The 26577-nt window shown below is 54.8% G+C and overlaps 1 protein-coding gene across 3 annotated transcripts in view; it reads right to left on the bottom strand.

The window, feature by feature from the left end:
• The window catches only part of GRIK5 (glutamate ionotropic receptor kainate type subunit 5), a 55067-nt gene that overhangs the window by 22871 nt on the left and 5619 nt on the right, over nt 1–26577 (bottom strand). For 2 of the 3 annotated variants that reach the window (XM_030299245.1, XM_030299246.1), the window contains exons 4-12: nt 25526–25623; nt 25264–25429; nt 23114–23292; nt 21587–21640; nt 21323–21484; nt 19584–19736; nt 19082–19186; nt 18891–18998; nt 11373–11576 (exon numbers count right to left, since the gene is read on the bottom strand). In XM_030299245.1, the coding sequence (XP_030155105.1) occupies nt 11373–11576; nt 18891–18998; nt 19082–19186; nt 19584–19736; nt 21323–21484; nt 21587–21640; nt 23114–23292; nt 25264–25429; nt 25526–25623 (1229 nt within the window). The remainder of the gene's footprint in view (nt 1–11372; nt 11577–18890; nt 18999–19081; nt 19187–19583; nt 19737–21322; nt 21485–21586; nt 21641–23113; nt 23293–25263; nt 25430–25525; nt 25624–26577) is intronic. The other variant, XM_030299247.1, reaches the window with a different exon arrangement.

Genomic DNA, 26577 nt, shown 5'->3' with positions numbered 1-26577 from the left:
TGAGACCCACCTGCATGCTGGCCTCACCTCATGCCCTTTCGCCTCACCCACTCGGTTCCAGCTACAATGGCTGCCTTTTGTTCTTCAAAATGCAGTTTCATTCCCCTCCTCAGGGCCTTTGCATGTGCTCTGTAGCTCTTCCTCAATATTCGAGGCTTAGTTCATACCTCACTCTTTCAGCCCTCCCCATAGTGGCATCCAGATCGCACTCACCACCACCCCGGGTCCTCTTTCTCATATTACCCATTACCCTGTTGTTTTTTTTTTTTTAATGTTTATTTATTTTAGAGAGAGAAAGACAGATTGAGCACACAGAGAAGGGACAGAGAGAGACAGAGGATCTGAAGCAGGCTGTGCACTATCAGCGCACAGCCTGACTCGGGACTTGAACCCACGAACCATGAGATCATGACCCGAGCGGAAGTTGGACGCTCTATATCCTGCTTTATATCCTGCTTAGCACTAGTGAAGATGAGCCTGCCATTTGCTTATTAACGGACTGTCTTTCCTACTAAATTACAAGCTCCTTGCCTATCTGGTTAGGCACAACCTACACGGAGCTTCCCAACAAATACTGTTGGAGCTTGGCCAAGCCTCGCCTCTCTGGACGGCACCCAGGGCTGCTCAAGTTCCCACCATATCCCTGGGCCTCTGGCTCCCTCTCGCGCCAGCTGCTCTCTGGCCTCTGTATCCCTGAATACACCACTTCCTCCGCCCGAGGCACCCCACTCTGCCCTGCAGAACTGGACCCACCCACTCCTACAGGGTCCCCTTGCTCCCTCCCTCCTCTGCGGCACCTTCTATGGGCTCCCCACATGCCAGGCCCCCCTTGATCTATCACAGCATTGAGCTCAGTTTGGAAAAGATCTGTTTGCTTTTCGGCTTCTGCTACCAAACCTGCAAAAGCAGGGCCAGCTGGATGCATCGTTGTCTCCTCTGCTGAGAGCCTGGGAATGTCACCCCTCCTCAGGGAGCCTCCCAGAGCCTCCCAAGCAGAGATAGCTCTCCTTCCGTGTTTCATGGAGCCGCACATGGGTCTAAAGGCTCACACTTACACAGCATGTACCCCATGGCCACCATTTTGGGGCGTCCCCTCCACAGAATAGTCCCCAGAGGGACCCTGTCCTTCCCACCATTGAAGAAACAGAGACATAGTAAGGGTAAGTACCTGGATGTAGCTGACCCCAGGATTCAGAACTGGTCCCCCTCTGAGGAGTGTCACCTGTCCGCTGTCCCCACCCTCCATGGCCGGGGGCATCTCAGGACAGGGTCCAGGTGTGCAACTCCTCTCTGGTCCCAGGGAGCTCGGGAGATGGGTGCTTTGCAAATGACTAGAGTGAGCAGGTCCTTGAACTTCTTGTGAACACACAGCAAACTCGGCCCCCACCCTGTCCCCAGCGTTGTCCCAGGCTTCTGCCTGGGGTCCCCTTCACACCCCCCACCCCTCACTTCTGTCCCAAGCTGTCCTGATTCTGTACCCCTAACACCTCTGGGATCGCTTCCCTCCTCCTGCCCAGATGCCAGCATCTCAGGACTGGAAAGTCCAGCCAACGGCTCAAGGGACCCCAGAAACTACAGCCTGGTCACAGCAGTCCTGCTTAAACCCAGCAACAACTCTCATTCTCCTTCCTCTGCCATCCAAACTCCTCACCCGGGCCCCTGAGGCCCTGCCCCACCCAGCCCCTCACTACCTCACCAGCCTCACCCCCTGCTATATACTGAATGTTTGTGTTCCCCCCACAAATTCGCATGTTGAAATCTTAACCCCTAACATGATGGTGTGAGGAGGTGGGGCCTTTAGGAGGTGAGGGGGGCACGAGGGTGGAGTCAGTGCCCTTATCCCATTCCATCCAGAGAGCTCCCTCGCCCCTTCCACCACACGAGGCACCGCAAGATGGCTATGAGCCAGGAAGAGGGCCCTCACCAGACATCAACTCCGCCAGCACCTTGATCTAGGACCGCTCAGCCTCCCAAACTGACAGAAATAAATGTCTGTTGTTTACAAGCCACCCCATCTGTGGTATCCCGTGACAGGAGCACAGACTTAGACACCCGCCATCTTGCTCCGTGTACCTCCCGCAGCAGCCACGCTGCCCATTCTGTCTGTCCATCCATTCATTTGCCTACTTGACAAATGTCTGCAGAACACCCACCACCGACCAAGCACGATTCCAGCTTTGGGAATCCAGCGGTGAATGTAAACCGATAATGTCAGGTGCTATGAAGACAAAGCAGGGCAACGTGATCGAGCCTGCTGGGAGACGCTGGTTTGGATGCACTCCCCACTGCGGGGAGGTCTGGAGTACAAACGTGGACGAAGTGTGGGGCGAGGCCCGAGAAGAACTAGGGAGAGAGTTCCAGGCTGAGGGACAAGCACATATAGCCCCCGAGATGGGAAGGGACTTGCAGTGTCCAGGGTGGCCAGAGCCCCTGGGAGGGGCCGGCAATGCAGCAGAGCAGGGAACAGAGCCCTGCTGGGCCGGGCAGGCATGGGATGGGGGCTGGACGCTACTCCAAGGGCAACAGAGACGTTACATCAAGGGTGTGAGCAGGCGGATGACGTGATCTGGTCACCGTGAGAACAGACCACAGGGGCGAGAGTGGAAGTGGGTGTCTTGGGGGGCTAAGGAAGTCCGTGGAGATACTTGGGGTGGGGCTAGGTGGTCAGATCTGGGTTTCACTCTGGAGGACAGACCCATCCTTAAACTGCAAGCTCCTTCTAAGGTCCTCTCAGAGCCTTTGGAAGCCCCTTTCCTACCTCTTCCTCCTCACCCTCAATTTCCTAGCACAGTCACTGATTTCCTAAAGAAGATTTTCCTCCACAAGGGGACCCTGACATTTAATCTCTGGAATGAAATCCGGAGAAATCCAAAGGATGAGCCACCTGTAGAAATGATGGGATAGATAGGGCTGTCTAAATGCCCACAGGCCAACCAACCAAAGCATTCGTGATTGTCCCCCAGCCCCAAAAGCCCTCTATCCCAGCTGTTTCTGTTTTGCCATCAGCTCTCTGTCAGACTCTGCCAATAGGGGGCGATAGCGGGACGCTGCAAGGCTGGAGGAAGAAGGGACCTGCCTGCTCCTTTGGGCTTGCTCTCAGTGGATCCTCCCAGGGCAGCATTTAATCCAGTTTGTGGCTTCCCTGCATTTGTAGAACCGGCCTCACCGGCCTCACCAAGCCCCATTCGGGGAAGCCAGCGCCAGCCAGCAAGCACCTGCCTCTTAAGCTTCCAGCAGTTTCGGTTCTTCTCTCTACAGAAGAGTTCCTTCAGAGCTAGGGAAGCAGCCATTTCCCGCCTTGCAACCTCCATGACACCTGGAGAGCAAGGGTGTGCAAACTGCGGCCCTCAGGCCAAGTCCGGTCCATCTGCCTGATTTTGTGAATAAAGTTTTATTGGAACACTCCCAGGCCCAACTGTTTAGGTATTTATTGCCTATGATTGCTTTCCATCTGGCACAAGAGTTGAGTAGTTGTGACAGTATGGTCTGAAAGCCAAAAAGACTTCCTATCTGGCCCTTGACAGGAAAAAGTTTGCTGAGGCCTGCCTTGGAATTCAACTTTTACCCTCGTAGTTACCTAGTTAACAACTTGGTTCCTAGTGAATGAGTCTCTGGGACAACCTGTGTCCTGGGAGGACCCTGACTGATGCAGAAATGACGACAGCCCGGTCACGAGAGCACTCGGGCCGCAGGGTCACGCACCGTTCAGCCTCGAGGAGGGCCCACTAACGAGCACTTTCTCAAAAGGAGAACAGTTAATCTGCAGAAGAAGGCACAACCCGCTCCCAAACCCCAGAGGTCTGCACCGTGAGTCACCTCCAGGTGCCAGTGTCCCTATTTGCCACCAGCACTCTGCACGTCCCTGATCTGCTGGGTCATCAGGCCCAGGTGGTAGATCAGCTTGCACACAGCTGGCATCTGCAGCGGTCTTCGCGTGCTCTGGGCCTCCCTCAAAATGAAAAGCCGTGTGGGTTTCTAGTAAACGGGCTGAACCAGCACACAACTTATCCCCAAATCCCCAACCCCACCCGACGTCACCAGTACCAGACAAACAGCACCCCCTCCTCAGAAGTCTGAGTTTCAGCTCCGTGGGGCCCTTTGTCTGAGTTTCTAAGTGTTAATCTTTCCAACTTCTTCCCCTGTCCCCTTAGGCCCTCAGGACGGTGGCTGCTTCCTGCCACCCTGTGATCCCTTAGTTCGCTTTCTACCCTTCCAGTTATCTGGTTAACAACTTTACATTCAGGTAACAATTCTTTACACCAGATCCTCTCTGTTCAAGTAGCTGTTGGGATTCCATTCAAGTACCTGGTGCTATTTTTGTCTCCAGATTGGATCCTGACCGGCTGATGTCAACAGCACGTTGACTGCCAACCCCCTTAAATGCGATTTCCTGCTCACGAGATCTGATCGGTGTAATATTGCCAGTGGAGCGGACCAGCGTGACCCCGGGTGCACTGTCAACATCAAGTTCTCTGTGGCCTATGTGATGGCAGAAAGCAAGGAAACAGGTATCACCCGGAGGCAAGACTGAAGACTCCTGGTGGACCTCAGAAAGCGTTATGGAGAAAAAAAGCATTTGCCAGGTCAGTAGCTCACACCAGCTGCCAAGGGCTGTGTTGACTTCCTCCAGCAAAGCTACTTAATTTGGTCCGGCCACCGCAATCGGAGTCACCGCCTGATTACATTTACAATAATCCACAGTCCTTGTCCAAGATCCATCTGCCTCCCGCACAGGCCGAACCGGCCAGTTGACTGGGGATGAGATCACTACCTCTGCTTCTTTCAAGCCGTTAACGGCGGCACTGATCTCTGCAATTCCCCCAAAGGACGTAGAATTGCTTTTGGATTACTATCCTGGGAAGGACGGGGAATTCTAGGGGCTTCCGCTCGGTTCTTTTACGGTAACGGCCCCGACTCCACGGGTCAGCGAGCCAGTGTGGGATTCCGCTGGCTGCAATTATACAAGTGGGACCACGGAAAACACAGGGTGGGTCTGAGGACCTATCGGACCCATTCTGAGTGGAGCTTGGCTCAGACTCCATCTATCACCTGACCACATAAGGCCTGCTGCGGTCCACCAGGAAAAATCAAAGTGATCCGCCATCTATAAAAATGATGGTGGGGGACACCTGAGTGGCTCAGTCGGTTAAGGGTCTGACTTCGGCTCAGGTCATGATCTCGCGGTTTGTGAGTTTGAGCCCTGCGTCAGGCTCTGTGCTGACGGCTCAGAGCCTGGAGCCTGCTTCGGATTCTGTGTCTCCCTCTCTCTGCCCCTCCCCGGCTCACACAGCTCGCTCTTTCTCTCTCAAAAGTAATGAACGTTAAAAACTTTAATTAATTAATTAAAATGACAGCAGGCATCGGGGCAAGGGTGGGGGTTGTCTATCTAAAAGCCAATCACAACCCTCTGTGGGAGGGGGAGCCTGTATAGAAACTGCTGTAAGCTTTTCCGGAAAGCGGCTGGATAATATAGAACAAAAGCCATACGAAGGGACCTCCTCTTTTACCTAGTCATTCTATTCAGAGAATCAGTTCTAATCAGCTGCAATGCAGACCGTGCTTGGGTGCATAAAGACAAATAAAAATACCTGAAAACAACTAAATACAAAAAAAAAAATGCTTCGCTAAATCACAGTCTCTCCACATGGGGATTAGTATACAGCTATGTAACACTCTGTTTAGGTCGAAACATTTAGGTATTATTTTTGGCCTTTCTGATCGGCAGAGGTTTTTTGGGTTTTTTTTGTTTTTTTTTTTTTTTTGTTTTTTTAAAGATTGATAATACCTCTTGCTGGCAAAAGTGTGGGAAATCTGACATTCTCGTGCACTTCTGGTGGGAATACAAATTGGCGGAACGTTTTCGAACATCCATCTGGCAGTCTCCGCTTAAACAACATCGTTCACTCTCTCTGACCCGGCGCTTCCGCTGTTTGGAGTTTATCCTCCAGGAAGACACCCACAGATCCACAGCCCAGTTGATGGTGGCATTGTCTACACTAGCAAAAACTGGAAACCACCCAAACAGGGGATGAGTTAAATAATTCATGCTCAGCTGCACAATGAAATCCGTATTTCTCCTCTTGAATTTCAGAGAGTCACCTCCAACAACCCATGCCCAGAGACAACTCTTATTTCCCCAAATCCACCAAACAGCTCCTCCCACGTCCTCCCCATGGGGGAAACCAGACTCACCACCCACCCAGCTGCTTAGGCCACATCCTGCAGTCACCCTTGACTCTTTCCCTCGTGAGCACACCCAACATGGCCAGCACTGGAGTATAAGCCACCTTCTTTCTGCCTTCTGAACCCTCCAGTGGACTTCTAAATGGACCATCCTGGGTCTACTCTTCTCCCATTACGCTCTTTCTCAAGAGAGCAGCCGGAGTGATCATTTTTAAATGATTCGAAAATTAAGGTCATACGTCCGTACAATGGAACATTATTCAGCCCTACACAGGAATATATGGTCCATGATCCATGCTACAACATTTTTGAACCTTGAACACGTGGCGCTGAGTGAAAGAAGCCACGCAAAAAAGGCCACATATTGGATGACTCCATTTACATGAAATATTTAGAATAAGTAAATCCAGGGAGACAGAGAGATTGGTGGCAGGGGTTAGCTGACTGGTGGTTGTTGGGAGCTGGGGAAAGGGGGAATGGGAGCTGACTGCTTCATGGGTATGGGGTTTTCTCTGGGGGTCACAAAAATGTTTCAGCACTAGGAAGAGGTGGTGGTTGTACAACATTGTGAATATACTAAATGCCGCTGAGTTATACACGTTAACATGGTTCATTTTACGTGATACGAATTTTACCTCAACAAATAAAGCAGAAACAAATGAGATCACGTCACATTTCCTGCGTCAATCCTTCCACTGGCTTCACACACAATGAAAATAACATCCAGGGGGCACCCGGGTGGCTCAGTCGGTTAAGCGCCTGAGTCTTGACTTTGGCTCAGGTCATGATCTCACAGCTCGTGAGTTTGAGCCCCACATCGGGCTCTGCACTGACAGCACAGAGCCTGCTTGGAATTCTCTGTCTCCCTGTCTCTCTGGCCTTCCCTTGCTCGCACATGTGCGCACACGCTCTCTCTCTCAAAAATAAATATCAAAAGGAAGAAGAAAAGAAAACAGAAAATAACATCCAAACTCCTTACCCGCAAGGCCCCGTGATCCAGGCTCTGCTCTGGGACCTTGTACTCTCCCTCACCCACTCCCCACAAGACTCTGTGACAGCAGTAATTTCATCTCCATTTCAAGAGAGGACACTGAGTTCAGAGAGGCGACCCGTTGCGCGGGGATCACGTGGGCACCTGAGGCTGGCTCCGCCTGACCTGTAACTAGCTCCTGGCCGTAGGGGGTCTCCACGGAGGCCACCCCGACCGTCCCTCAGGATGGGGCACTCACTGCCCCAGCTGCCAAGGGTGCTGGTGGCTGATCCCTCTCAGCTCTGTGGGTGGAAGAGCTTCCTCGCCCAAGGCACTGACCCTCCCTGAGGACAGCCCCTTCCAATGACAGGCCGGTGGGGCATATAAACTCCTACCCCTCACCTCGGGGGCTGTCTTTGAGGCCATTCCGGCTCCAGAGCTCCAGCTCCCCCGCCACAGGGCCAGTCGTAACTGCAGAGTCTTAACTCTGCCCAGGCCGGCTCCTTCACTCCCTCACAAGGCTGGTTTCCAAGGGGGCCTCCTGCCTGCTAATCTCCACATCAGAGTCTGCTTCCCCGGACCAACCTAAGATATCTGCTTTGCCCTTGAGGGCGGGGCCTGTGGGCACAGACTTTATGGTGTGGGGCACTATGGCTACAACGTGTGAGTGACAGGTCAGACTGGCATTGTAGAAGATCCTACTAGGGGACAAACCAGAAGGGAGAGAGCTGGGAGGCCAAGAGGCCAGTGAGGAACCGAGGGGCCGGGGCCTGAACTCACGGCCACGACAGTGAGGCCAGGGAGAAGGCCAATTCCAGCAGTGGCCACTGGGTGGAATAAACGGACCGGAATTCAAGACTGGCCTGGGGACAGGTGGGGTGGCTGGGAAGATTCCGGTGCCCCGGGCTGGCTTCCATCTGGAAGTCACTCATCAGTTCTGGGCCAGCCTGTTGGGGGCCAGCCCTGGCTCTGCCGGTCACTAGCCGTGTGGCCTAGACATGGGACCTTGGTGCCTCACTCTCCATTAGAGAAAACTGGGCTGAGACCAGGCCCTCCTCATGGGGTGGGGTTAATACAGTTCAGAAAGCCAGCGTGCGTGGGCATCATCCTGTCCACTCTGAGCTTTCCAAGTACCTGCTGGGTGTCTGGGAAGGACCCGAGGTCGGAGGCACCTGGCTGCAGCCCCGTGGGAGGGGAGGGCGGTGTGGAAATCCCTTCACCTCTGAGCCCCAGAGCAGCAGTGGGAGGACAGGGATTGTTAGGATCGTTAAGTAACACTTGAAAAGCCTCCGGCGTGTGGTGTGGAGTCAACAAAGGCTGCTGCTGCGGCTGCGGCCGGGAGAACCCGAGTACCGCACGAATCTCCGTGTACTTGGCCGTCCCACGGCAGGCAGGCAGGCAGCTGAGCCTCTGCAGGGCCAAGCCCCGCCCACCCTTCGTGTTCCCAGCCTGCTCCTCCTCCAGTGTTCTCTCCCTAAATGTCACCGCCGTCACCCAGCTGCCCAGCAACAGAGAGGCTCAGTCCTCTCTCCTACGTCCCCCGCCCCAGGCAGTCACCAAGCCCTCCCCCTGTCCCCCCCTTTGCCATCCCCCTCCCCCCCTGCAGGCCATCCTGCTGACCCCCCAGCCCGAGTGATTCGGTTTCCTCACTTGAGCCAGTTGAAACCTTGGGGACACATACCAGGAACCTCCTACTGACGGCCCAACTCTTAACCTGCTCAGTAATAGCAACGCCAGGCCTGGCCACTGTATCCCCAGGGTACAGCACAGGCCTGGCACACAGTAGGCCCAGGTATATGCTAGCTGGTTTGAGAACAAACACGTGAACGTATGCACGTGCTGGCCAGGCTGGTAGGAAGAACGTTAATAAGAATAGACAATAGAAAGGTGCCTAGGTGGCTCAGTCGGTTGAGCGCCCAACTTCGGCTCTGGTCATAATCTCACGGTTGGTGAGTTCGAGCCCCACATCGGGCTCTGTGCTGACAGCTCAGAGCCTGGAGCCTGCTTCAGATTCTGTGTCTCCCTCTCTCTCTGCCCTCCCCCGCTTGCACGCTCTCTCTCTCTCTCAAAAATAAAATAAACATAAAAAATTTAAAAAGAAAAAGAATACAGAATAGAGCACATGCTTATAGTACCCACTACCTGCCAGGCCCTATTCTAAGCCCCAGGAATAACTCGTTTCATGCTTGTGACAGCTGTGCGTACTAGTGACTATTATTTCCTCAATCATACTGTTGAAGAAATGATGTTACAGAGAAGTTGAGTAACTTCCCCGAGGTCACACCGCTAATAGGCCGCAAAGCCACGATTCAAACAGGACTCGGGACCACAATCACAGCAGCCCATCAGAAAAGCTCCTGGCCTCTGTCTTATGCTTGCCCCAGATGACACCATCAGGCCAAAGCCTCCTCCCCTCAGGTAGGCCTGAGGCCCTGGGGGTTAAGTCAGGGGCTACTCTCCTAGAATCTGCTTATTTCTGGGGACACCGATGAATGAATGGTTCTGAGCCTACATGACTGAGGACCAGGGTGTGGAAACGGAGGTCATGGGGAAGCAGGCCAGTCTGGTGGGAGCTGGGCCACCAGCTCTCCTTGCCCCCTGTCTTCTCAGTTTCTGGCCTCAGGCCCTTCAAACCCACCCAGGGCAGAAGCTTTCAAACAGGCTAGCAGCTGTGGGGCAGTGCCTCGGGCCTGCCCCTGGGGTGAGGCGGGGAGAGACCTAGCCACCAGGACTCCAGGGACACCCCCACTCTGCCTCCACCAGAGTTATTCGGCTTTGTCCAAGGGTTCTGAGAGTGCTTTCAATTGGGAAAAAAGGTTCTGCAGTCAAAACAGCTTTTGAAAATCAGTGCCCTGAGGAATAAATGCCCTTGTTAAGCAAAGTGGCCTTCTCAAGTCTACCTTGGTGACATTCAGGGGTTTGGATGCAGTGAATTATGGGATGGAGGAGACAGGAGGGTGAGGATCCTGGATGTCCTCAGCCAAGTCCAATGTCAAGGCTTCCGTGACTATTCGTGGCCACAGGTCCCTGCTCTGTGCACCTGCCCTAGGCGAGCCGCAAGCCTGGGGCCTGTCTCCCAGGACACAGTCCTGCCCCCAGGCGTTCACCTACATGGTTTCTCCTGCCTAGAATAAATACAAGGAGGGACCACATATTGAGTCCTCCTGCCTCTGACAAACAACACGTGCGGTACTGTCCCTGTTTCCCAAAACCCTCATGACAGACCCATGAGGCCTCCTTATCCCCATCCTAGGCAGGGAAAAACAGAGGTTCACGAAAGAGAGACAACTCACCTGAGGATTCAAACCCAGACTGGTCTGACTCCAACAAAATACTCTTTCCACACCACCCTTGCCTACCACCTCCCACACCCCTGCCTCTCTCCCCTCCTCCCCTTCATCCAAATCCCACCCACACTCAAGGCCCTTCCAGGGGACCCCATTCTCTCTCACCCTGACTCCCCTTCTATAAATGCCACTTCCTATTCTCTGAACACATTCCCTTCTTCCCATATCCCCCACCTTGCTGACTGCCTCACACACCTTGGGAATCTGCTTGGGTGTCACCTCTTCTGGGAAGGCCTCCCTGGATGCCTGGCTGGGTCGGAAGCCTCCTCTGGGTCCCTTCTCTGAATTTTCTCCGTCACAGCCCCAAAGGCTGTCTTGTGGTCATCTGCGTTCCTGCATCCTAAGGACACCCTAAGCTTTTGAGAGCAGGGTCCAGGCAGGTCCACTGTGCTTACTGCTATAGCCTACGCCCAGCATGGTGCAAGGCACACAGTAGGTGCTCAATAAATGAGTTCAACAGGCAGCCCTGATGTCTGCCATGTGTGAGGCCCTCCCAGCAGGTGCGGGGCACAGTGCACCAGCGAGCGCTACCCCTGTCCTCCTGGCCCAGCCCTGCCACCTGTAGGAAGCCTCTCTCGACCCCCTCAGTCTTTGTCCGATTCCAGCTCCATGTCTCTTTTTGTGCACCCAAAACATCTCTGAGAGCCAGCTAAGCCAAGGTGGCGTTAGGGGAGCATCTGGCAAGGCAAAGCAGGCCACTGGAGGTGACACATCGCCTCTCATCCCCCACACCGCGCCTGCCCCATGGTGCTCACCAGGCACAGCAACACGGCGCACCTCGTTAGGCGCCAGTGGCTGAAGTGCCACTGGCTGGTGGCCTCCCCACACCCACCTGGGCCACGCCCCCTTCCCCAGACCCGGCCCGGCCGTACCCGGTTGATGAGCTCGCCGACCATGCCCGTCCAGGAGCCGTTGGGCTCTGGCGCCCCGTACAGCCCGTCTTCCACCAGCCGTAGGCGGTAGCGGAAGCGCAGCAGCTCAGCCAGCTCCCGCAGCATGTCCACGCAGAAGCCCTCGAAGCGCTCGTTCCCGGACAGGGCCTGGAAGTTTGGCCGCCGCATGACGTACGGGTTCTCCTGGGAAGCAGCAGAGAAGCGAGGTCAGGGCCCGGGCGTCCAGCGGCTGCTGGGGGAGCGCGGATCAGGAATCCACCGCGCTGCGGGATGGAGTCACCGCCTCCGTTCCTTGCGCACAAACGCTCAGGGTGCGGACTGGGCCTGGAAGCTAGGGCCACAGACGCCGGGGGCTTCCCCTCTGGCAGATCACGGGGAGCTGTTTTAATCTCCACCAGCCAACCTGATGCTCAATCGTCTCAAACTCAAATGCCTACCAGGGGAGGCGCGTTAGTAACCTAAGAGTGAATCACACTGTTGGGAGATTGTGCCAAACTGGAACAGGGGCTTTCAGATTTCTGACTAGGACCTCACAGTAAGAAATACATTTTACCTTCCAATGCGAACCACACATGCGTGCGCGCACACAGGCACTTAAATAGACTTTGTTCCTTGAAATGGTCCGTATCCTTAGTGACTAAGGGCAGCACACCCTGATTATTTTCTGTCCTGCTCTACCTCGCTTTCCTACACGACCAGTAGCGACCCACTGAACTGACTTGATGAGCTAGCACGGGATCAGAGGGCCACCAGGACTTAGCTCCAGCCGACACCACCACCACCACCACCACCAGGGAAGCAGGCCTGAGATGCCAGATGGCCCAATGTCAAGAATGTTAGAAACCTCGGCTGTTTTGTAAAACGTCCTGATTACAAAGGTTAACAGCCACACACATTCAAATACCAATCCTTGTGATGCTTTGCAGGCTAAACAAATAACCTGAGACTGTGAAGAGGTTTGCTACCTTGATGCTTATTTCTGAGGGGTTCCAGCAAACCTTACTGACCCCCAGTGCACCAAATAAGCACAAAGGCAGAGGAAATGTGCCAAAGGGCTAGTAAGACGAGGCATATGAAGATGATGTCAGCAAAAAGGGAATCTTATCTTGACACGGTTATTGTCTGAACGGGTGTTTGTATAGTGTCACTTCAGACTTAGGCACAAAGGAAGTTAGGACTCAGGACACAGCGGCAGGGGTAGGTGGGGGGGGGGGGGGCCTTGGCAAGAATCTCCACAATGGTTACCTCCCACGGAATCCCTGCTATGTGCCCAGCCCCTGCACTTCATGTGCTCGCAGGAAAGAATCGCTTTAACTCCTGGCACTGACCTCACACTGGAGGCATCATCAGACTCATTTTACACATGTGGAAACTGAGGCTCACAGAGGTCAAGTGAGGCGACTGGTTACACGGCGACAGGGACGATGAGGCCAGGTCTTATTATAGGCTCTGGATTCCGGGACCACACCAAGCCCCACAGCTGGGGGGTAGTGGGATGGAGGGAAATCAGTGCTTCTCACTCTCCAACGAAGCTGCCTTTCCAAGCCCAAAACTGTGGAACTGGGAGTAGGAATGTGAGATAATCCTAATAATAGCAGCGGTAGCTAGAATTTCTTGCAGGCTTGCTGTGTGACAGCTATTCTGTCGGCGTGGGAAGTCGATATTATTACCTCTGTTTTAGAGATGAGGACACTGAGGTCCCAAGAAGTGAAGTAGTAAGCGGCCAAGACGGACAAGCTGGTCTGACTCCAGAGGTCTGCTCTTAAGCCCCGTGCAAGACAGAACCAAGGTGGACACAACCAGAAAGCGGCATGGGAGAAGCCAGACAGACGGAGGACCCAGGCCGGACCCAGCATTAGAGCTGGGAGGTTCTCCCCAAGCTCTTTCGATATACAGAGCAGGGAAGCTCAGGGAGGTCATGTGTCTTGTCCAAGGCTACGCGGCGGTGAAGCAGGGCAGTGGGGAGGGAAGGTGGGGCGAAGCTGGGGCTCAAAACCCGGTTCCCGGGCACGTTCAGTGAAGCCCTTGTTCCTTCCACCAGGGCTCAGCTGATCTCCAAACTCAAGGCTGAGGCGCTTGGGTGGTGGATCTGGGTTCAAGGTCTCAGGATCAGGGTCTGAGCTTAATAAGGTCAGAAACAGAGACTGGGGCCTGTGAACAGAAGTCAAGATCAGAAAACAATGATCTAGGACTCAGCAGGGAGCCCCAGACCATCAGAAGCAAGGGTCTTATGGAGCCGCTCATTCAGGGTTTTCAGACTTGTTCAGAGCCTTCTGCGGAAGTACTGCAGACAGTGGGCTGGTGCTAAGTCTGATTCTAAGAATCCATCCCACAAATGGCTGCGCATCTGTACATAAAATGTACGCCCGACAGAATCATGGCAGCACAGCTCCCGGTGGGAACAAAGACTGCAACAGCCTAATTTGGGACAGGTTAAAAAGATTATTGATGTCATCAAAGACTCCTAGGCAACTACTAAAATAACAAGTTCTATCGGATATATTAAGAGAAAAAAAAAAGCCACAGAACAACGTGTACAATATGCTACTCTTTGTGAAGGAAAGACTGAGTGCTTGTACATGCATAGAAGCTTCTGGAAGGATGTGGCCTCTGAGGGAAAAAATGGGCGCCTGGAGGGAGAAGGAGCCTGGCTTTTCACTCCCCACCCGCATGTGCTGTTTGGATTCTATTTTACATAGGTTTGTATTAACTTGTGTGTCTTCCTTGATATGATGAATTGTTTTAATTAAAAAATGTAATACTAAATATTAAAATATTAAAATTTTTTGAAGTAGGATATCTAAATGTATACAGAAACACAAATGGTCAGGAAAAGCCAGAGCAATCCTAAAGAAGAAACTGGAGAATTGACCCTATTGGGTATTAATTAATACTTAATTTACAGCCATGGTATTTGATGGGGCACCTAGGTGGCTCAATTAAGCGTCCGACTTCAGCTCAGGTCACAACCTTGCAGTTTGTGGGTTCAAGTCCTGCATCGAGCTCTGTGCTGACAGCTCAGAACCTCGAGCCTGCTTCAGATTCTGTGTCTCCCTCTCTCTCTGCCCCTCTCCTGCCCGTGCTCTCTCTCTCAAAAATAAATAAATAAGTAAATAAATAAATAAATAAATAAATAAACATTAAAAAAATAAATAAATAAAATAAGCTTTAAAGCTATGGTATTTGAAACAATGTAGTATGGGACCAAAGATAGACAAACTGACAATAGAACAGGGAGCTTGGAAACCCACACATAAAGAGATACTTGAGGGGCACCTGGTTGGCTCGGTGGGCAGAGTGTGCAATTCTGGATCTCGAGGTTGTGAGTTCAAGCCCCACATTGGGTGTAGAGATTACTTAAAAATAGTAAAATCTTTACTATTAAAAAAGAAGATGCTTCATCACAAAGGTGAGACTGGTGAAGGAGAAAGAATGGTCATCTTTAATAAATGTGCTGCTCAATTGAACATCCACGTGAAATAAATATTCTGAGCCCTTGCCTCACATGGTACATAAAAATCAACTTCATGTGGATTGTAGCTCTAATCGTACAAGGTAAAATGATTAAGTTTTTAGAAAACGAATAGAAGACTATCTTCATGACCTTGGGGTAGGCAAAGAATTCTTAAATTCTAAAAGCATCGGGGCAACTAGGTGGCTTAGTAGGTTAAGCGTCTGCCTTCGGCTCAAATCATGATCTCATGGCTCGTGAGTCTGAGCCCCGCGTCAGGCTCTGTGCTGACAGCTCGGAGCCTGGAGCCTGCTTTGGATTCTGTGTCTCCCTCTCTCTCTACCCCTTCCCTATTCACACACACACACACTCTCTCAAATATAAACAAACAGTAAAAAAAAAATGATAACTTCTAAAAGCATTAATCAAAAAGGAACAGAAAACATGGATAAATGGACTTTAGTAAAATTAAAAATCTTCCCCTTTCACCAAAAGATTGAAAGTGAAGAGGCAAGCCACAAAGGGGAAGATATCTGCACTACACGTATCTGGCGAGAACTTGTATCCAGAAAATAGAAATGACTCACAAATCAGTAAAAAGGTCATATATCCCCATTTTTTTTTTAATTAAAAACAAAAAAAGACTTGGATGGGGGACTTTCCAAAAGAAGACTGTTGGGGCGCCTGGGTGGCTCAGTTGGTTGTGTCCAACTCGTGATTTTGGCTCAGGTCATTACCTCACAGTTTGTGAGATCGAGCCCCGTGTAGGGCTTTGCACTGACGGCTCGGGGCCTGCTTGGGATTCTCCCCCTCCCTGCCTCCCTCCTCCTCCCCCCCCATTCAAAATAAATAAATAGACATTTAAAAAGAAGACAATTGTCAAATAGCCAATAAACCGCAAAAAAGGTGGTCAACCTGCCTGTTAGGGAAATGGGAAATGGAAATGAAAACCACAATATGGTGGGCATGAGGGTCAGAAGGGTACCGAGCTCAGGGCTGTCGGGAAGACTAACAGAAGCCAAGAATTGGCACAGCACTGAGATATCAGCCATGGCGGGTGCTATCTCATCAAGGATGCAAGGAGAGCATGCCTTTCATGCTGGGAAAGCAGGCGGCTTTCTTACCTCATGCAATCCTCCCACAGGCCTTCAAGGTGGGATTATTAGACCCATTTTATAGATGAAGGTATAGACTACCTGAAGCGGTAGGGGGTGAAGTCAGGAGGAGAGTGAGGGCTGACCGACCCCAGAGTCACCAAAGAGAAGGATGAAATGTCCCAGCTTGACGAAGACCATCACAGGGTCCACCAAGTGTTCTGGGAAAACTCTGCAGGAGGGAGAGGGGCTGGAGGCTGAGGGAGAGCCCTGCACAGCCTTGCCTCATTGGGCCTTTTTGTTCATTTTATTTTTATTTATTTATTTTTCCTTTAAAGTTTAGTATTTTGAGAGAGAGAGAGAGAGCACGAAAGTGCAAGAAGGGCAGAGAGAGAGGGAGAGAGGGAGAAGGCTCCACACTGTCAGCACAAAGCCCGATGCAGGACTCGAACTCACAAACCGTGAGATCATGACCTGAACTGAAACCGAGTCAGACACTTAACTGACTGAGCCCCCCAGGCGCCCCACCTTGGCCCTTCTTTTGCACCCTAGCTTCCCTGTGGGGCCTCTCTCAATCGTGGTACCAGCCACCCTCTCGGCTCCGGAGCAGTGAGGCCTCACCCCCGGACAGCCTCCCCTCCACCTCGACCTCCCCCTGCTCTCCCTGCTCCCTCACACCCAGCCCCTCTGCCAGCCTCAACCCCCACATCAGCTCCCCCTCCCTCCCCACAGCCCCTGTTGCGGGAATACAAGTCAGAAAACACCGGTGAACAAATGGGCAGGCCCAGCTGTGCACATGAGGCCACCGCCTCCACATCCAGTCTGGCAAACATTTCCTAAGGCCCCCTGCTCCTATAGCTCATGCTTCTGGGGATGTCCGGCCCTTCCCTCTGTGTGCTCCCCACTCCTATACAGCTTCTTTTTGTTTTTTTTTAGATGTTTGTTTATTTTTCAGAGAGTGAGACAGAGAGAAAGAGAGAAGAACACAGAATCCCAAGCAGGACCTGCACTGTCAATACAGAGCCCAGCTCGGGGCTCGAACCCACAAACCGTGAGCTCATGACCTGAGACAAAGTCGCACGCTTAACCGGCTGAACCACCCAGGTGCACCCCCTTCACAGCTTCTGAAGCCCTGTCTAAGGCCACCTCTTTTGTGACGTTTTCCTCAAACCTTCTGAAGCTGAATCAGTTCCTTCTTTCTTCGGGGGGAGGGGGGTCCCCTCATTATTCTGTGTCGGAATTATTATGTCCAGGTCTGTCTCCTCCATCAGACTGGGATCCCCTCCCCCAGTGCCACCCAAGAGTAAGGAAACCACAAGACCATCTGTGACTATTCATGTGCTTCCGGCATTTGTGTAAGGTCTGGTGCACAGTAACTTCAGTAACTCTTTGTGGAATGAATGAATGAATGAATGGTGAATGAATGAATGAATCCATCAAGAGAAGCCTAAGTGTCAGCAAGAAAACAACGCTGGCTCTTGGACAAAAGGGGAGACAAGTATGAGAGAGAGATGAGGCCTCCAGGGTCATGGCTCAGCTCTCCTGACATCCCCTCCCTGACCTCTGTCCCTGCTTCCCACCTAGGACCCTGTCTCTTCTGGCCCCAGGAAGCCTCTGGATCTGACCACACTCCCCCACGCAGGGAGGTGTGACTTCTCCCAGCCAGCCCAGCCTGGCCCTCAGGGCCCCTCAGTGAGGCTGTTACAAAGTGTCTGGTTTCCCGTCTGCGGGCCATCTGTCCCTCCCCAGCAGGCTCACTGGCCCTTCTCCAGGGGGACACGAGGTCCACATTAGATCAGGAGTCCCCTAGGGGCAGAGAGAACAGCTCTGCGCCGCGCTGCTCGAGGGGGCCTCTGATGTCCTGCGGAACCTGTGGTAATCCTCTCAGCCTCCGCGTCCACGGCTAGGAGCCGGCCCAGCTCGCGGGCTTACTGAGGGGCTCTCATAGATGGCACGTGCCAGCAGGCCAGGGACTTGGCTGCTCTGAAGGGCACGGCTGCCTGGCACACCAGCCTCCAGGCCCAGCTGCTCTGGGCCGCCTCCAGCTCACTAGGTCCTGTGCCTCACCCCCTGCCGGACCCCCCGGTGGCCCACTGTGCCCAGCGGGAGGCGGCAGGGTGTGGGAGAGGGGGCACAGGCTCCGAGCAGGTCGCTCGGCTCCAGCTGGGATTTGTCCTGTGACCTGTTTCCTTACCTTCAAAATGAGGAAAATAAGACAAACCTCATGGAGCACCCGAGAGGTTTACAGAGCAGTGCCTGGACAGGGCCCAGCACAGCGGCTGGTGCAGAACAGGGTGCTCTGTAAATTGTCGCTGACGCACAAAGCCCCCCCCCCCCCCCGCCCCGGTCTCTGATCTGCTAAGCACAGAAGCAGCACCCATGGGGGCTACAGGACCACGTCCTTGGCTGGTGCTCAAGTACAAAAGGACTGGAGACGCAGAGCCCGGCGGCTACGGATCACGCTCTGGAGCCTCAGGGACGTGACTTCCTCCCTGGCTCTGCCACGTACCTGCTACGGGACCCGGGGCAAGGTGCCTCACCACTCAGAGCCCTGGTTTCCACATCTTCAAGATGGATATTAAGTTGTCACGTGTCAACACACTCAGTTGGCAAGTGTGGCAAAATGACCACTCTAGCGACCGTGACTTCTGGGGGCCAGACACTGTGTGAGGCGCCCTACCTGTGCAGCCTCGTGGAATCCCCACGACCGCAGTCATTCCTATCTCTGCCGTGCGACAGCCAGCTGGCGGAGCCTGTGCCCTCCCGTGTTTCAGCAGCGATTAGGCCGGTGACACCTTGGCCACAATCAGGATTGCTGGGTGCATGGGTCACATTCCCTGCTGGTCTGTGTGCGGTGTGAGCCAAGGGATCCTCCTCCTTCACTAGGACTGGGCTGGGGCACTGCTCAGGAAAGGCCCCTCCACCTACTGCCCCCCCCCCAGGGCCACTCACCAGAATGGTCGTGACCACCAGTGTCTTGTTGGCCAGTGTCTGCGACAGGTTGATGTCCAGGGTGGTGGCGTTCATGGCCAGGGTCCGGTTAGAGTACCATACCCCGATCTGGGGCAGAGAAGGTACCATCAGCACACGCCGGCCCTGCCCCCACCCCATCAGGACTCTGGAGCGTCCCCGGGTCTGCTCACCTCACGGTGGCCTTGCCGGGACTTCTCCAGGATGCGCAGGGTGTAGTTGGTCCTCTGCCCTTTGCTGTTGAACTCGACCCGCCCGGTCAGCCCGTCATACTCTACCTAGCAGGGCGGGAGGCGGGCAGAGGGAGGGGTGGCAGGGGCCCAGACATAGGGCGGGAGAAGCCCAGAGAGATGGAGACACAGAAGAAGGAGACAGAGAAGAAGAAGAGAGAGAGAGGGACCAGGGAGGACCGCGGTTAAACGAGAAAGACAACACGCCAGCAAAAGAAAGGAGATGGGACAAAGATGCAGGGGGAGCGCAGTGCAGACAGGGAGAGGGAGGTCCAGAGGGGAGAGATGGAGGAGAGGAGGAGGAAGAGGCCCAGAGACAGACAGCAGGAGGTGGGTGGGGTTGGTAGCGGGGGAGAGGGCAGAGGGGCCACAGGGTGGACACAGTTAGCGTCCCAGCCTGAGAAGGACAGCCCTGCCCCCTCGGCCCTCCCCGCTCCCCGCTCACCATGCGCAGGTAGTTCATGAGGCTGGTCCCATGGGGCCAAATATTGGCCGACGTACAGGCCAGCGGCTTCACACCGATCTCTTGGCTGCGGTTCAGCTCCCGGACGGCACTCACCACCACGTGCACGGCGTCAAACATCAGGGCCGCCGACAGCTGGGGTGGGGGGCAGAGGTAGAGTGAGGATGAGGAAGAGGCAGCTCAGGCAGGGGGCCCCAACGCCCCCGTGGTGCTACCCACAAGCCCTCAGACAACTCCCGTCTCTCCAGGAGCATGACACGGTGCAGGTCGGCAGTGAGGACCGGCCTCTGAGTGTCTTTCTCAGGGAGTCAGGTGGCAGCGGGAAAAACGTGCATGCTGCCCGTAGCTTTGTGGGAATAGCTCCTCCTGAATCATGCAGCCCTGCGCCTGTTTGGGGACGGGCTGGATGGCCAGCCGCGTCACCTCCACAGGGGGATGCTGGTGGGCCTCAGGGTGTGCCCGGGAATCCGCATCAGCGTGGCTGACGCAGGATGCAGGGTGTGGGAAGAGGGCCACAGCCTGATTATGGCTGGGCGCACGTGTGTGGGGGCTGGACGGAAGTGCCTGTTTGTCTACACGCAAAGTGCCAGGGGGGGCGTGGCATCTAGGAGGCAGGCGAGCATAAGGGCTGTGAGCCTGCGCCTGGGAAGCAGGCGGCTCTGAGCTGGAGACCCGGCTCTCCTATTTCCTACGGGAGGCCCAAGTCCCCACCCTGCTCGGAACCTGAGTGTCCTCCCGTGTAAGATGGGGATGATTGTCATCTCTGCCTCCACAGGCTAACGTGGGCACCAAAGAAAGTAATACATGTCAGAGTTCAAAACTGCCCGGCACACAGTGAACGCTTGATACAAATTGGGCACCGAGCTGTGACTGAGGACGTGGGGCATCTGTGTGTGTGTGTGTGTGTGTGTGTGTGTGTGTGTGTGTGTGTTTGCGGGAGTGTCTTCGCTGGGTTGGTGTGAAGGTCTGAATATCTGTGTTGTGTAGACAGCTGCAGGGGCACACTCAAATGTACCTCTACCCACGTTATGTCTGCACCGCCTGACTGCATGGCTCAGTGTCCACGTGCGTTTCTATGCGGTAGGAGTGCCTTGGTATCTTGGCACAGGACTAAACGTCTGTGAACAAATACACCTAAGTGTGTACCTTTTGTATATTTGCGTTTATTCAACATATATTATTGGACACCTACCCTGGGCCAGGCTGATTTAGGTGCTGGTGATACAAAGACAAAGAAAACAGAAAGAAAACCCTGCACTCATGGAACTTACGGTCTAGATATCCGTATCTGTATCTAAGCAAAACATAGAGAATTAGATATGCAAGGACAGGTACTGTGCAGAAAAATACAGTACAGAAGGGAGCTGATTAGCAGGGAGTTTCTCGTTTTTATGGTGGGGACCAAGGAAGGTCTTATAACTGAGGGAATGTTTGAGCAATGACTTGGCAATGAGGGAGTGAGTCGCTAGTTCTCTGGGGAAGCACATATGAAGCAGTGGGAGGAGCAAGTGCAAAGGCCCTGGGGTGGGCATGTGCTAGGGCCATAGAGGCACCTGGAGGAGGCCAGTGTGGCTGGGGCAGCCTGGGAGGTACAGAGGAGGAAACAGATCAGACTTATCTTGGGGCCACAATGTGAGGCCTCACAGTAGGTACTTGGAAAGTGAGTGGGGGCGCTGGAGGGTTCTGGCACCATCTCACCAAAGTACAGAAGAAGTGCTCACCGCGGGACCTGGATAGGTGCTGGCTTCACAGTTCTCCCTCCAGGACATGTTGAGGCTGCGCACAAACTCGGGGTAGAAGGGATGTGAGGTGTTAAACATGGAGAAGCCCAGGATGTTGGAGGTGTCCTCCACGATCCCGTCCAGGTGCAGGATGGGGAAGTCCTGGGGCCAAGAAGAAAGGGTGAGGCCTGGGGCCAGGCCCCACATGGGGCAGACACCCTGGGAGGGGGGTGGGGGCCGGAGGGGCCGCGTTGGGGTACGCACCATGGTGGTGAGGATGTATTTGTAAAACGCTGAGGTCATTCCCAGCTCTGAAGCCTGGAGGACATGGGGCGGCACAGAGGCGACAGGAGGGGCGGAGGCCCACAGGCAGAAGCGAGGAGACGCCAAGAGAGGAAGAGAGATTTAGAGACAGGCCTAGTGAAGACACCCATGGGAAACACAGTAACAGACACCCAGAGACGGAGACAGGGAGAAGGAGCCGCGCAGGGGCAGAGGGAGACCCTGCTCCCTGATGCTGCACCAGTGGACAGGCGACCTGGGTGGAAGGAAGGCCTTATTGGAGGAGAGAATGGCACCCCCAGATGCCCGCATCCCCCTGGAGGGCACTTACAAGACTGCCTTCTGGAGACAGACAGGCAAAGGGACGCCTTAGAAACAGGACAGGCCGGGAGGGTAACCTCAACTTTAAGCTTCTCCCCGCGCTGCCCCAAAGCCAAGTTGGGGTTGCTACTATGTGGGGCCCAGCTTGGTCACAGGCCAGATAACCCCCCCCCCCCGCCATCTTTACAAGCACTTCGCAGCGAAAGGCAACCGACTGGAATCTCAAAATGCCTGTTTGGAGACCCTTTCTTCACAGTCCTTGAGGCAAACAAAACTAGAAGGCCTCTCCTGCCACGGTGTCCGAGCCTGTCCCCGCTACGGTCATTAGAACATTACATGGCACCAGCCAGCATCGGCCGAGTGGCAGGAGCTGTTATCGTGAGGCTCACAGCCCATTCCACGAGAGGAGAGTGACCACGGGTCCCTCGGCTCGGCTCGCGGGACCCCAGCCCAGGCCTGCCTGCCTTCCGAACACGAAACCTTTTCTCTAAAACTTCTTGCCTCAAGGGCCCTATGGATTCTGTCCACGCTTCTTCCTGTACACTACAATCAGTAGTGACATATGGTTTTAATTTAAAAAAAAAGAAAAAAGAAAACTGGAGAAAAATAAATAATACAGATTAGATTACGAGGACGAATTAAGAGCAGGGAAGCAATGAATGATTAATGAATGTGGGTCACTGCTGGAGGGTGTGTGGCAGGCCCCGGTGCTACCCCCTCCCGGGCGCCCTTGAGCCAGCCTGTTTAACTCCAGCCTCTTAATCCACAAAATGGTCATCACGCCTGCCCCGCAGCCTGGGTGGGAGCCAAATTAAAGAGTCCGTGCAAAGTGCCTCCACGCGGCAGGACGGGCACTCAGTGCAGATGACAGGGAGCTCCCCGCACCAGCATCTACTCTGGGCCAGGACCTGTCTGTCCCAAGTGCTTCCCCACCATCCACTCACTACCCCTCAGGGCAACCCACCGAGGCAGCAACTGAGCACAGAGAGGGGAGGCGACTGTCCAAGGCTCGACCACCGGCGCGACCGCGAAGTGGCCAAGCTGAGACAAACCTCACGATTATCATCCGCTCGTAGGAAGCGGGTCTCTACCGAGTGACTCCTGAGGCCCGTGGGCATTGGGCGACTTGCTCTGTCACCCAATGCTTCTGCCCCGACCCTGTAGAGAGACAGAGACTGGGGGACTCACTTTACGGAGGATGAGGTGGGAGATGGACGCATTGGCATCAATGATGATGGTGGACACCTTGTCATCGCGGATCTCCTTGAGCAGCGGTGTGGGGTCCCGGCTGTCATCCAGCATCCTCACTGACAGCGTCTCCTTGGAGATGAGGAAGCCACGCACTAGCTCCTCCAACCGCAAGAGGCCTGGGGGAGCAGGAGGGCCCGGGTTAGGGTCCCTGTAAGTGTCCCAGGGTGACTTCCTCCTCCTCCAGTGTAGGGGAGCCCAGGAGGGGATGAGGGCTGTACAGCCCAGAGCGTGGTTGGCTCTCTTGGGATACTGGGCCCGTGGACCCTGTGCTCGACCTCCACACACCTGTCCCCTGCCACCTTTCCGCCGCTGGGACGTGTGACGGGGATCTCAAACTTCACTCACGCAAGCCACATTTCCACTCCTCTCACCCAAGCCACCACCTGCCTGCCAGCCACTCAGGCCCAAACCCGGACAGCAGCCCGGCCTCCTCCCTCCCTCTCCCTCCCTCTCCCTCTCTTTCTGTCTCCCAGATGCGCCCAACCCACCCAGGCTCTATCTGCAGAGTGCAGCAGACCCCACGTGCCGCACCACCGCCACCACCCTGGCCTAAGCCACTGCCTTCCCTCACCTGTTATGACAGCCACACTTGTCCCCACGTCCGTCCCCGTCACAGCAGCCACAAGCGTGTAGAGCAGATGTGTGCCTCCTCTGCCCCAAACCCTCTAACAGCTCTGGCCCATTGAGAGTGGAGGCCCGCATCCTCACAGCCCCCGGGCCCCACTCCACCCACCCACCCCTCGCCATCCCCTTGACCTGTCTCGCACACGCCACGGCCACGCTCCTGCCCTGTGGCCTTTACACTAGCTGTTCCCTCTTCTCCCTGGACCCCCATGCGGCTCCCTCCCTCTCCACCTTCAGATCTCTTACCCAAACATCACCACCTCGAGGAGGTGATCACCATCCCATCTCGAATGGGAGGACTTACTACTTCCTAGCTTCTCCCACAAGACAGCAGGCCTGACAAGGACAGGGGTTCTGGCCTGGCTCGCACACGCACCGCTCTAGCCCCAGGACCCAGAACAAGGTCTGGGCCGTGGCAGGTGTTCAGTAAATACCTTTTGAAAGACGAGTTTCTCCTGGAAGTTACTGAGCACGGCCCTCTCTCTTTTTCCAGCTGTGCACCCCACCCACAAACCCACCGGCCTGCCGGACATCTCCACTTGATGGTCTCCGAGACGCCTCGACCCCAACCGCACCTCCACCTAACCGTTCTGTCCTCCTCCTCCTCCTCCTCAGGCGGAACCCAGTCACCACAGCGACGGCGCCCTCTCCCTTCCCTCGTGGCTCCTCAAACCCATCCTGGCCTCTCCGGCCTGCCACCACCACCAGATACCTAACCAGTGCCCCTTCTCTCTGCCCGTCTCTGGCCTCCCGGCCATAGCTCGTGGCATTCTCCAGTCAGTTCTCTCTGCTGCAGCCAGCGCTCTTCCTGCGACACACACCCGGCCTGTCCCCCGCCCCGCCCTGCGTGGGAAACTTGCACCACCGCCATCATCCTCGGGCAGAGGTGCAGGGCCCTACGTGGTCATGCTTCCTGCACGCGCTGCTCCCCTGTTCCCACACTGGGCACCGGGCTCCCTGGAAGCATCCTTGAGCCTCTCAAAGCGGCCACGTTCCCTGGGCCCTCGGCCCCTGCCCTGCCACACCCTCCCCTCTTCCTGACCCCAACTCCTCCCCAGCCTTTAGGTCCAGCTTAGAGGCCCCTTTCTCGGGGACACGGGATCTGAACTTTCAGACCCAGGTAGGATTCCCTTCTACGTGCTCCGACGGCACCCCGCCTGCCCGCTGACAGAGTATGGATCACTCTGCGTCACAACCGCTCGGCCACAGCATCCCCCACGGACCCTGGAGTCCAATCCGGGACCACACCTAGTGCAGAAGCGCCAGGGCCTCGCAGGGGCCTGGCACATAGGTGCTAGTTACTATCTGTTGACTAAATGGTCTCTCGGGGGAGGTGGGGGGGGTCTGGGTTCCTGACGGGGAAGGATGGTGGGGACCAGGGGAGCCTGTGCCGTGCGGGAGACCAGATCTCTCGGGCAGGGGAGTTTGGGGGAATAAAAACAAAACACCCAGTTCTCCCTCACACTCGGCCTTGGCGCAGATGAGGCTGGCCGAGGGGTAGTTGAAGGACTTGAGGATTCGGGAGACGGCCAGGCTGACGTCCTCGTTACTGGGGTACAGGCTGACGGACGCGAAGCGCAGGTACTGCAGGCGGGGTGTCTCCTCGGGACCCACCTTGATGTGGGGGATCTGGACAAAGAAGGAGGCTTTGCTTCTATCCTGCGGCCTCCTCCCCAGCCTCGCCTCCCAGGGACCCACCCCTGCCCTGTCCCACACTCTGCTCACCTCCTTCTCTCCACAGATATGGCTCACGGTGGAGGCAGACGCAGGGCTGGACGAGGGCCCCAGGACGGACACGACCCCCTTGGGCAGGATCTGACACACTGCGAGGGGTGGGAAGAGACCGCAGTCAGGGACCTTCCTCTCTGTCCCCACCTGGCCCGGGAGCACATCCGATCCTTGGAGCTGCCCGATCCCCCTTGGCCGCCCCAGACCCAGAGGACCAATCCCTGGTCCCACCCGCTGCAGTGGACAAGACAGAGACAAATGGGGAGAGATGGCAAGAGGGATGGGTTAGACCATGAGAGAAACAAAGAAAGAACAAAGAGGAAAAACCAGGGACCTCCTGGCTGCAAAGCTAACGCCCGGCTCCTCAGCCTCTATCTCACTCACTCCTCCTTTCCAACAACGCCTCACAGCCCCTCCACCGCACAACCACAGCGAGGGCCCCTCTCCACCCCACATCCCAAACACCGCTCTCCTGTGGCTTTCGTTTGCTCCTCTTTCTTCTGCGTTGTTTTGTTTTTTTTTTTCTTTTTTCCCCTTGAACTTGCGCGCGTCTCAAAGACTGGGAGGCAGAAGCTGTTTTTTCTGCCTGCCCGGTGCCCATTCTCATGGCAAAACCCTAACTTCTCCTCAGGGAACCATATGTTTCCCAGGACTGGCTGGCACCCGAGCCAGGATCACAGAACCACACTGTCCTGGCCACAGTGATTGGTTCAGAGATGGGGACGGGCTCAAAGCAGGCCATCAAGAGCCTTCCCCAGGTTTCTGCTACAATTATTACGTAGTTTGCTAAACAGGTAAGATGTAAGCTTTGAGCTACTGGGGCCGTCTTGCCACCAGTTAGGGAGGGTATTCCTGAAAATGAACCCAACTTAGAGGAAAACAGGACCCACGGATGAAGACAGAGAGCTTCCTGGGACATGATATGAGCGCCTGGATCTAACCATGCCTGAAATAGTCCTGGGACATCATTTGAGTACCTGGATTTAGCCATGCCTGAAATTAGTCCTTAGGCCTTTTCGTATTATAAGCTGATAAATTCTCTTTTTCCC

This window comes from Lynx canadensis, chromosome E2, assembly GCF_007474595.2.
Source record: "Lynx canadensis isolate LIC74 chromosome E2, mLynCan4.pri.v2, whole genome shotgun sequence".
In the NCBI taxonomy this organism is placed as follows: domain Eukaryota; kingdom Metazoa; phylum Chordata; class Mammalia; order Carnivora; family Felidae; genus Lynx; species Lynx canadensis.
This window is presented reverse-complemented; position numbering and strand designations above follow the sequence as displayed.